The sequence below is a fragment of the Spermophilus citellus genome (assembly GCF_964194105.1).
Source record: "Spermophilus citellus genome assembly, chromosome: 9".
NCBI classification, from domain to species: domain Eukaryota; kingdom Metazoa; phylum Chordata; class Mammalia; order Rodentia; family Sciuridae; genus Spermophilus; species Spermophilus citellus.
The window spans coordinates 106,970,857-106,982,786 of record NC_138191.1 but is presented as its reverse complement, the minus strand read 5'-3'; the positions used below and the strand labels follow the sequence as shown (position 1 = coordinate 106,982,786).

The window sequence follows — 11,930 nt, the reverse complement described above, 5'->3', positions numbered from 1 at the left end:
AATAGACATGTAGACCAATGATACAAAAATAGAAGACACAGAGACAAACCCATATAAATACAGTTATCTCATATTAGATAAAGGTGCCAAAAACATACATTGGAGAAAAGTTAGCCTATTCAAAAAAATGGTGTTGGAAAAACTGGAAATCCATATATAGCAAAATGAAATTAAACCTCTACCTTTCACCCTACACCTAAATCAGCTCAAAGTGGATCAAAGACAGACACTAGAAGAGAGATCATGCACCTAATACAAGAAAAAGTAGGCTCAAATCCTCATCATGCTGGCTTAGGACCTGACTTCCTTAACAAGATCCCTAAGGTGCAAGAAGTAAAATCAAGAATCAATAAATGAGATAGATTCAAACTAAAAAGCTTCTCAGCAAAGGATGCAATCAATGACATGATGAGAGAGCCTACAGAATGGGAAAAAATCTTTACCACATGCACCTCAGATAGAGCACTAATCTCTAGGATATATAAACAACTCAAAAAACTTAACACCAAAACAAAACAAAACAAAACAACCCAATCAATAAATGAGCTAAGGAACTGAACAGACACTTCACAGGAGAAGAAATATAATCAATAAACAAACATGTGGAAAATGTTCATCATCTCTAGCAATTAGAGAAATGCAAATCAAAACTACTCTAAGATTTCATCTCACTCCAGTCAGTATGGCAATTATCAAGAATACAAGCAATAATAAGTGTTGGCAAGGATATGGGGGGAAAAGTACACTCATACATTGCTGGTGGGACTGCAAATTTGTGCAACCACTATGGAAAGCAGTATGAAGATACCTCAGAAAACTTGGAATGGAACCACCATTTGACCCAGCCCTCCCACTCCTCAGTTTATACCCAAAGGGCTTAAAAACAGCATACTGCAATGATGCAGCCACATCAATGTTTATAGTAGCTCAATTCACAACTGCTAAACTATGGAACCAACCCAGGTGGTCTTCAACTGATAAACGGATAAAGAAAATGTGGAGTAGATACACAATGGGATATTACTCAGCCTTAAAGAGAAATCAAATTATGGCATTAGCCAGTAAATGGATGGAGCTGGAGAATATCATGCTAAGCAAAATAAGCCAATCCCCAAATACCAGAGGCCAAATGTTTTCTCTGATATGTGGATGCTAATTCACAATAGGGGCAGGGGTGACTAGGGAAGAACAGAGGTACTTTGGACTAGACAGAGAAGAGTGAAGGGAGGGGAGGAGGTATTAGGGTAGGAAGGATAATAGAATGAATTGGAAATTATTACTCTATGTGGGTATATGATTACATGACCAGTGTGATTCTACATCATTGTTCAACCAGAAGAATGAGAAGTTATACATCTTTATGTTTGATGTGTCAAAATGCATTCTACTGTCATGTATAACTAATTAGAACAAATACAAAATAAAATAAATGATTTCTACTTTAAAAAAAAAAGAGTTAACTGGGGCTGGGGATGTGGCTCAAGCGGTAGCGCGCTCGCCTGGCATGCGTGCGGCCTGGGTTTGATCCTCAGCGCCACATACAAAGATGTTGTATCCGCCGAGAACTAAAAAAAACATTAAATATTAAAAATTCTCTCTCCCCCTCTCTCTCACTCACTCTTTCTCACTCTCTCTTTAAAAAAAAAAAAAGAGTTAACTATGGTACCTACTCTATACCAGATCTTGAAGGTCCTGGTAAACAGCATCAGAAAGTAAGCAGTGTCAACCCCATGACACACAGAAGAATGTGGAGGCCCAATGGATTGAGGGAAGATGCCCAGCAGCTAACATATTACAGGTACAGAACCAGAATTTGGTCTACCAAGTTCTAGTATTTGTTCTCTTAATCTTGCTGTTGTTTCTGCCTCAGTTGTCTCCTCTGAAAAATGCTAATACACCAACCTCTTCCCTTCTAAAGTTTCTGGGAGAATTAAATGAGATTTTGTAAAAATTCCTGGCCCAAGTCATGATTGTGAGTGACTGTTCCTACCTTCTGTCTGGGCTTTGGTCTCCCAGCCATTCAAAAGGAGAAGATTGGACTCTGAAATGCTTCCCAGTCAGCTACAGGTCACCAGAGCCGATTATTAAAAAGTTTAGGTATATTGTGAGCTGATTGTTAACAGCCACTTAAATTTTTTTTTAAATTTTAATTTATTATATATAACAATAGAATGTATTATAATTCATATTACACATATAGAGCACAAATTTTCATATTTCTGGTTGTACACAAAGTAGAGTCACATCCTTCCAAACACAGCCATTTATAAAAGCTAAATTATTAACCATAATTAAATAAATTTCATTAAAAGCAAAGGTAATAAATATTCAAAAGTTTTCACATCCTAATTTTTTCGACTACATTTTACTGCCCTCTGTGTTCTAGATGTTGCTTAATGATGTGCTATTGTGCACTCTCAATCCTAGTGCATGACATCATGTTTCTTGCTTAATATTGACCTTGATGAGTATATTTACGCCATTGAAATTGCTGAACAATACCAATCAGAATTGTCTCCTACCTTGGCTCCCTCCAGGATGGAGTCTTAAGCTTTTATTTCACAACACTGTCACTGACCCTTATTTCAGCTCTGACGATGTAATCTACTTCAGAGAGGGATTCATCTCCCCAAAGAATGGATGAGGAAATTAAGAGAGAGGTCCAGGAAGGTTCAGTGAGACTTGATATTGTCAAGATGTCAATTCACCCTAAATTGATCCAATGCAAATCTGCCACAATCCTGATATTTTTGCAGAAATTGACAAACTGATCCTAAAATTCATGAGGAAGTTCAAAGGTCCCAGAATAGGCAAAACAATTTGGAAGAAGAAGTTGGAGGAAATATGCTTCCCAGTTTCAAAACCTACTAAAAAAACTATAGTAACCAAAACAGAGTGGTACTGGCATAAGGATTAGCATGCAATTTAGCAGTCTAAAATTGACAGTCCAGACTTAAACCCTCAAATTCCATCAACTCACTGATGACCTTCAATGGGGGGAAAGGAGGTCCTTTCAATAAATGTTGCCGGGACATTGATATCTACATGCAGAAAAATGAAATTGGGCCTCTACCACATATCAGATACAAATTACTTCAGAATGGATCAAACCTAAATAAAGCAGGCATGCACCACCATACCACCTGGTTCTCATATTTCTTTTTGGCATGATGAAAATATTCTAAAATTGACTGTGGTAATGATTGCACAACTCGGTAAATACACTAAAAATGTTGAGTTTTGCCCTTTAAATGGGTGAGTTAATTGTATCTCAATAAAGCCATTACAAAAGTAAAAGGAAGTTGGGCACAGTAACACACACCTATAATTCCAGGAACTTGGAGCCTGAGGCAGGAGGATCACAAGTTCAAGGCTAGCCTCAGCAACTTAGTGAGACCCTGTCTAAAAAAGAAAGAAAAAAAAAAGGTAAAAGGAAGCAGCAAAAGAGAAAGAGGGAGAAAGAACCCAACCTTTGCCCTGCGGTTCACACGGTAGGTCTCATGTATTATCCCACTGCATCCTCCCAGAAGCCCTGTGGTGGAGACATCACCTCCATTTCAAAGATACGATGGCTCAGTAGATGGGGTAGAGAGAGAAGATGGGAGGGGAGGGGAGGGGGGATAGTAGAGGATAGGAAAGGTAGCAGAATACAACAGTCACTAATAGGCAGTATGTAAAAATGTGGATGTGTAACCGATGTGATTCTGCAATCTGTATTTGGGGTAAAAATGGGAGTTCATAACCCACTTGATTCTAATGTATGAAATATGATATGTCAAGAGCTTTGTAATGTTGTGAACAACCAATAAAAAATAAAAAAAAAAAGATCAGCATACTACAGTGACACAGCCACATCAATATTTAAAAAAAGACAACAACAAAAAAAACCCAAAGATACGATGGCTTCATGCAGCCTGGTCTCAAACCAAACAAGAAAGAAGGGAACCTGCTTAGGTAACTACCAAGAGCAAAATGCTGTGTTAGACTCTTCAGGCTCGTCATCTCAGGTCATCCTTAGAATACCCTAGGGAAAAGCTATTACTGGCCTCGTGTTACACACAGGAAACCCAGGTTCAGGGAGGTATGGACATAAATGCATTGTCCCAAAGCCCACAGCTACAATGGGACAAAGCAGGATCTGAATCCAGTCCTGTCGAATTCCAGCTAATGTCCTTCCCTCTGTGCCCCTCCTGACACCAGGATCCAAGTCCTGGGCCCTTGCTCCTAAGTGCCCTACCTGCTCCCCGTCCTGGCCTCTGCCCAGTCCCATGCAGCTGACTTGGTGCATGCTTTCTGCCATCTTGTTTTGCCGGTCAACCTGCTACCACCTGCACTATGCACAGAGAACAAAAGGTAAACTTGGCACCATAATCATAATTAGGGGGAGAAGTTTCAGTGCCAGAGAAGCTCATCTGTACTTAAGGAAGACCTGGACGACTCAGAAGAAGGGGCAAAAACCACTCTCCAGTATAAGTGGGCCAGAACAGAGACCTCTGTCCTACCTGCCAGGGAGCCCCTGAGAGGGGCAAGGAGGTCATGGTCCTTCCACAGGAGCTCCTGGCCAGAATCCCACCCTGGACAAACCCACAGCAGAGCAGAAGGCACCACCGTGGAACGGCGGTGGGAAGAGGGATGTTCTCCACTGGGAGCCCAGACGCTGGATGCCTAGCCCAGCCTTCACCCCTTGGTGGGAGGTGATCACAGCACCTTTGGGATGGCCTCTCTCTTCCCCATTGGCACCATAGCAAGGGTCTGAGCTGAGAGAAGGAGCTTTCCCTAGGAGAGAGGCTGGTCAGGAGGAATGCAGGAATGCAGAAGATGAGGCTGAGGCTGGGCTCTATCACCATGGTCATCTCACCTGACAGTCCAGGCTTCAGGGCAGGACTTCCCTGCTTGGCCCAGCCAATAGGGACAAGGACATGCTGGTGGGACAAGGGCCAAGTACTGCTGGAGTGGAGCTGGTTCCTCATAAGGAGAGAGAGAGCTGCTCAGGATTCAGCCGAGCTGCAGGGCCATGGCCACCATGAGTGGTGAGTGGGGTCCCTCCTCTGGGTGGTAGAGAGAAAGGCCTGAGGAAGGGGTGCTGGACACTGAGATGGGGAGAGGAACTGGATCAGGGGAGGGGTCCAGGAGCTTTGATGAGGGTCTGAGGAAAAGTTAGAGTAAAGGGCTATGAAGGGGCAAGGAGATTGGGGACCGAGACAGGAATAGAAGCTCAGCTGGGGGCTGGGGCTGGGTCGAGGTGTTGAAAGTAAGTCAATTGAATGAAAATGGATCTGGAGAATGAGTTTTGGGATTGGGTTCATTTAAGAGAAGGACATGGGGACTGAGACAGAAATGGCAATACCTCAGGGAGATGGGGAAACCTTTCAGGGGTGGAGGATGGACTAGGGAGGTTGAGTAGGTCTGGGGGATAGAAAGAGGGGAGGGAGCTTGGAGGTTCTTTCCTCTGGGCTTGGTCATCTGTCCCCTCTTTTCTGAGTTGTCCCAGTGGAATGTTCTCTTCATGGAGAAGGGTATGTGCTGAAAGCCAGCTGGGTCTCCTACCCTTCTTTAGAGATCCCCTTCCTTCTGGGAACTTTGGTTACCCACCAGTACAAAGATTAGACTAAGGGGGTCCTCACCTGCCTCTTCCTACCCCCCAAAAAACCTAGAACTAGTAGAAGGAGTACATTCACAATTACACATTAACTTTACAACCAACACCATTAAAGTTCACACATACACCATCCCTACATAGACACAGTCACAAATCACTTATCCGTGGCCACACACCCACCAGACACTGCCCTGCCCTGACCACTCTGCATTCACTCATGCAGCCAGGCTCCTCCTGGGCAAGGCAGGCAGGACCCACAGAGCCTGGGCCCCAGCAAGGCCACACGCATTGATTGCTCTCTCTTCCCCCAGGTATTCTGGTGTTGGCACTCCTGCTGGCTACCTCCAGCTGCCTTGCCTACTATGAGGACTTGGCCAAGTGCTTCCAGGACCCGAATTATGAGTCCTTCCTTGTCACAGCTCAGGAGGGACTCCGCACTTCCCCCCTGCCCAAGCGCATAGTAGTAGTGGGAGCTGGCATGTCAGGCCTGACAGCAGCCAAGACCCTGCAGGATGCTGGCCATCAGGTGAGGAGGTCTTGAACAAGGGCACGTAACCTGCTGGGCCCCTGGAACCCCTAACATTTAATCATTGCTAACTTTCATTTGCATTCCTGTGGAAACAAAAGCCAAGAGCTATGCTGACAGACAAAGGCCAAGAAGTGCCCTGTCCCTGCTCACCAGGAGCTCTTCAGTTTCACATCTCTCAGGACCGTTCTGGAAGAAATGCCCAGTGAGGTTGCCATGCATGTTTGAAGACTGATGATGGGGATTCCAGGCCAGAGCGTGTGGCATTATAGAAGTGGGAATAGGGGGTGGGTAGAAGGGAGACATGTATCTGGGAATGACAGTTTCTCTGGATCCTAGGTAACCATCCTGGAGGCCAGTGACCATGTTGGGGGCCGAGTGGTCACATTCAGGAACAAGGAGGAGGGCTGGTACTTTGACCTGGGGCCCATGCGAATCCCAAAATCCCACAGGTAAGTCCTAGGAGAGAATTGGAACAAAGGACAAGTAGGAGAGATAAAGGAGAGGTGGGAGGGGCCCTGCTGCTATCATGTCAAAGCCCTTTCAGATTCACTGTGTCATGTAATTCAACTCTGTAAGTCAGGATTAATGCTTGTCTCCCACTTAACAGAGAAGACCAAGGCTCAGAGCCCAGGGTCACACAGAAAGTGGAAGATCCCACAGTTAGAATAGTTACCCTTAACTCATCAAACTATATGCTTTAATATGGGAAGTTTCTTAAATGACAATCATATCACATTAAGCTGTGAAATTATAATAGTTATTAGCAATACCTACCATTTGTTAAGCACTAACTTTGTGTCAAGCCCTGTGCTAAGCATTATATTTACATTATTTGATACTTACAACCCTATAAATTGAAACTCTTATGATTTCCATTTACATATCAAGAATCTGGGCTCTGAAATAGTAAGTGACTCACCCAAGTTTCTCCTAAGAGAAGCAACACAGCTCCTCATCAAAATCAAGGAGGTACCTGGCCCTGGCATAAAAACAGATGCTTGAGTCCTTAAACTATATTTGACTCTTGAGGTTTCCAAAACAAAATGATCTGCGGCCTGGTATCCCATATGCTTCCATAAATATGACTTATTTTTTGCCTTTAATGTAAATTAAAACCCAGTTTCTCTCTAAACTACCAAAGCAAAAAACTATCTGTAACAGCCCAAACTAGGAGTCATTAGATGTGGCCTCACACTACTTAGAAAAGGCAAACAATTCCAAATACTGCCTGAAACAAAAGGCCTCATCTCCACTTTTGTGTCTCATAAACTGGGAATCCCTTAAGGGCCCTAATTCAGTGATGGGTGAACTTCCCATCTCCTATATCCCCCAGGACAAAACAGAATAAAAAAAAATAATGCCCACAGCAAGAAAAAAACAGAGAATAGAGTTGAGAAACCAGTTAGTCTGGGCTCCTTGGCTGCAAGAAGAAACTGGTTTTCCTGGAAGTGGTTTCTATTGTGGGGTCAGCGAGAACAAGGATGGGGGTCAATTTATTACTGTCTCTGCTCCAGGCTAATCCACACCTACGTCAAGAAGCTTGGCCTGAAGCTGAACAAGTTCATCCAATATGATGGCAATACCTGGTACCTCATCAATGGACAACGACATCGCAGTTGGGAGGTCAAGGCCAACCCAGAGATCCTGGGCTATTCCACGAACCCCACAGAGAAGGGCAAGAGTGCCATGAATCTCTTCCACCAGTCCATTATCAAGGTGCCAACTGCCTTATCCCAGCTAGGGTTGGGAAGGAAGAGGGCTCACCTAAGGCTACTTGGCAAGTTAATGGATGGACTCAGGTCATCCAACTCCTACCTGGTGCTCTTGTGATGGATCCACCTTCCTTCTAACACCTGCTAAGAACGTATCACTCCCAACCCCACTCCAACCTCATTTTTTCCCTCTGTCCTTGGGTAGTCCAATGGCCCATTACTTGATCAGCGGAAGTGGGAGGAAAGGGAATCCTAGATTAGCCAGTCTTTGGTAATGAATCAGTCCTCCTGGATCATAGTGAAGTTCTCTGACTTAAATTTTAGTCTCCAAAAGGTCTTTAAATGAAGGGGAGATGCTTGGAGAAAGAGTAACAGGCAGGAGTTCCCGGAACTACCTACCACCCCTCCACCTCCTTGTCTCCACTTTTTTCAAGCGACATCCAGAGAACCCAGAAGTTCTGCCTTTAATTTAAAGGAATGCAGAGGCACCAGCCCCAGTCCCCAGACATCCTTGTCCCCAGCAGCCTGATGTCCCGGAGGCCCAACTTGATGGTGGTATCTCTCTTCCCCTTCTGCAGCTCAAACAAAGTCTGAAAATGTTCAACTGCAGTCACCTGATGTCCTTCTATGATTCTTACTCCACCAAGGTGAGAGTGGCAAAGAAGTTCCAGGATGGAGATGGGATGGTGGACTCTGTGCTCAGCCTAGCCTCCTGGCTTGTCATCTGCCAACCAGGATGCTCTCTTCCCACTGCCAAAGGCTTCCTCTTGCTGGAGTCCATTCCCACACTGGTCTGCGTCCAGGCGCCTACTGTATCTACACTCTGGGCCCTCCACCCCACATTTCCATCTTCTGTACCTCCCCACAGGCTTACCTGGTGAAGAAAGGGATGCTGAGTGGAGGAGCAGTGCAGATGATTGGAGATGTGATGAATGAGAACGCTGGATACTATAAGTCCCTCCTGGAGTCCCTGAGGAATGCTAATATCTTCTCCAAAAGTGATGAGTAAGGGGGATCTGGGGCCAGGATGAGAGTCCTCCCCCTCCCCAACACTGATTTACTGGGTATTTACATGTGCCAGACACTCTGCCAAGCACTTTCCAAGAACTGTCACATCTAATCCTTAATATCCCCTATAAAGTAGATGGCATTATTCAGAGCCACTCTACAGGTGAAGATGCTCAGACTAGGGAACTTATCCAAATTCACACAGCTTAGGCAAGGGCTGAAGTCAGACTCCAAACCCAGGTTTGTAGGTTTCTACCTGCAAAGTAGAATTTCAGGGTAACTGAATATCTGTTAGATATTACATCATGCTACATCCACTACCCCAGATTCAGCCCTAGATTGCCTATGTGATGGTGGGAAAGTCACTTTAGGGTGTCAGTTTTCCAAACTGTCAAATTAAGTAACAATCCCTTCATGACGAAGTGCTGCATATTAATTAAGGGCTGTATGTGAAGTGTTCTGCACAGGGTGCGGGGAACTAGTTCCCTCTTTTTTTGTACCAGGAACACTGGAGACAAGGAGGCACTTGGGCCTCTGGGCGCCTCCCCCCCATCACTCTCCCCTCCCTTCTCCCTGGCAGCTTTTATGAGATCACCGGGGGATTTGACCAGCTTCCCAGAGCCCTCAGCACCAGCCTAAAACCTGGCACCATCCATTTGGGATCCAAGGTGGAGATGGTAGTGAGGGATGGGCCTGAGGTCCGGGTTTTGTACCGCAAAGGTGGGCCCACCTCGGAGCTGCGCAACCTCACTGCTGACTACATCATCATCTCAGCCTCTGCCAAGGCCACGCGCCTCATCGCCTTCCAGCCACCTCTGTCCCCAGACAAGACAAACGCTCTGCGCTCCGTGCATTACACCAGTGCTACCAAGGTGGTTTTGGCCTGTGATGAGCGCTTCTGGGAACGGGATGGCATCGGAGGCGGGGTCTCCATCACTGACCGGCCATCGCGCTACATCCACTACCCCAGCCACAACTTCCCCAGCGGCAAAGGTGTCCTGCTCGCCTCCTACACTGTGGATGACGATTCCCTCTTCTTCACTGCCATGAAGCATGACCAGGTGGTGGATATTGTCCTGGATGACCTGGCGGCAGTGCACCAGATACCCAAGGAGGAGCTGCGGCGTCTGTGCCCATCTTCCGTGGTCAAGCACTGGTCTCTGGATCCCCTCACTATCGGCGCCTTTGCTGAGTTCACACCCTACCAATTTGTAGACTACTCACAAAAGCTCTTCCAGCCAGAAGGCCGTGTCCATTTTGCAGGGGAACATACCTCCCTTCCCCATGGCTGGATGGACACTGCCGTCAAGTCAGGTCTCCAGGCTGCCAGGAACATCCAGGCTGCTGTGGACAAGGAGGCCACTCAGGAAAAGGCGCCTCTGCACCAACCCTTTGCCAACGTCCAGGATAGTTCCTCCAAGAGCAATCCCTAAGGTAGTGGGCACCAGCAGGCTGGGAGGTGGAAAGAGGAGGAAGAGACGCAGAAGAGAGGTTACCATCTGTCTCTCCCTGAACCCAATAATGCCAGGCAAAAAACTCAGCTAGCAAGTGGGCAAAAAACATCACTCCCTTCCCTGTTTCTCTCCCCAGCTGGACCTACAGAAAAGAAGCAGCAGAGTCAGGGCTTATGGAGGGGGAAGGGAAGAATCAAGGGCAGAGAATACTAAAGTCAGGCCTTAGACTGAGGAAATAGTCTCTTGCTGCATAATCAAAACAGGAGAAAAAGAAAAGGTCCAACAATACCTAATTTCTATCACCTACAACTAGAAGTCCCTGAAAGAACAGACAACCCCCAAACCACAGTGATGCTAAACTGACTACACATGCACTACCACAACACAAAAACCCCATCATTGCATGCCTGGACAAGAGCTCCATATCTTAGTCCAGCATGGAGACAGGACAGAAAAAATTCTTTTCTGCTTTTTTTTAGTGTGTACAGGTGGGATCTTGGCCTCTATCCTCACATCCACATCCACATTGCTAAACAGAATCCCCCACCTCCACCTGCCCAGGCCACACATCTTCCTGGAGGGCTCCCCACTCTTCTAAACCCAACCTGTCTTTCCACACTCCATTCAAATTATTCCCCCTCCACAAATCTTCCCTTCATAGCCACCCAACTCCCAGGGATCTCTCTTCTTTGAACCTCAATTCTTCCCCTCTAGAATCCCAACCATGTGGACTACAGATCTTATTTTTCTGACAGATAATCATGTCATGGTGGTGTATTATCTCCCCACCTAGACAGAAAGCCCCCAAGGGCTAAGATCTAATTTTTTATGTTTTGGTGCATTTTCTTTGGTAGTCACTAAACACACACTATGTCCTTCAGCCCGTCAACACTTATCAAACCTTTATCTTATGGCTGCTGCTGTGTGAAGAACCAGAAATATAAAAAATGAGCAGCATTGCTAAACTGAGTCCACTTCTCCCATGTCCCCATGCTTCCAAAGATCAGCTCCCAAATCGGGCTCAAATTTTTTCTCAAATTCTTGGAGGGCAAGAACCACTCCTAGGTATTGGGGCTCAAGTAGACAAAAGGAAAAGTAGATCAAGTCACAAACCCTCTCCCTGGAGAAGATCCCCACCAGGAAGACCCTGGTGGAGCACAGTAAAGTACTGATATGGAGTGTCCTGTGCTAAGACTGGCAGATGGTATGGCAGAAGGAATAGAGAATTTCCTAGGAAGTTTTCCTAGGAAACTTTGTTAAAACCCTGTAAGGCTCCTTTCTGGTTTTCCATCCACCAGTATATTATTTGGTACCTTAGATTTAGTTCCACGGGACAGAAACCAAATTCAAACTAACTTAGGAAAAAAGGACATGTTTTGGCTTCCCTGTCTAGGAAGTTCAGGATGAAGCTGGTTTCACTCAGAGCAAATAGATTCATGACTAAAAAGACATGAGTTAGGTCCCCTTTCCTCCCACCCCTTGGTCTTACTTTCCACACGTAGCTTCTATAGTGGCTTGAATAGTGTCCCCAAATTCATGTCCACCCAGAACTGATGAGTGAGACCTTATTTGTAAATAAAAATCTTTGTTAGTGTAATCAAGTTAAAATGATATCAACTGGGATTAGC

At 45.5% G+C, this 11,930-nt stretch overlaps 1 protein-coding gene across 1 annotated transcript; it reads left to right on the top strand.

The window, feature by feature from the left end:
- Positions 1-5,014: 5,014 nt before the first annotated feature.
- On the top strand, positions 5,015-10,281 carry LOC308655559 (L-amino-acid oxidase-like; the record flags this gene model as incomplete). Its single annotated transcript, XM_081305628.1, has 7 exons — positions 5,015-5,030; positions 5,911-6,125; positions 6,465-6,577; positions 7,643-7,844; positions 8,419-8,487; positions 8,709-8,845; positions 9,429-10,281. The coding sequence occupies 7 exons, from the start codon at positions 5,015-5,017 to the stop codon at positions 10,279-10,281; spliced, it is 1,605 nt and encodes a 534-aa protein (XP_081161754.1).
- Positions 10,282-11,930: the final 1,649 nt, after the last annotated feature.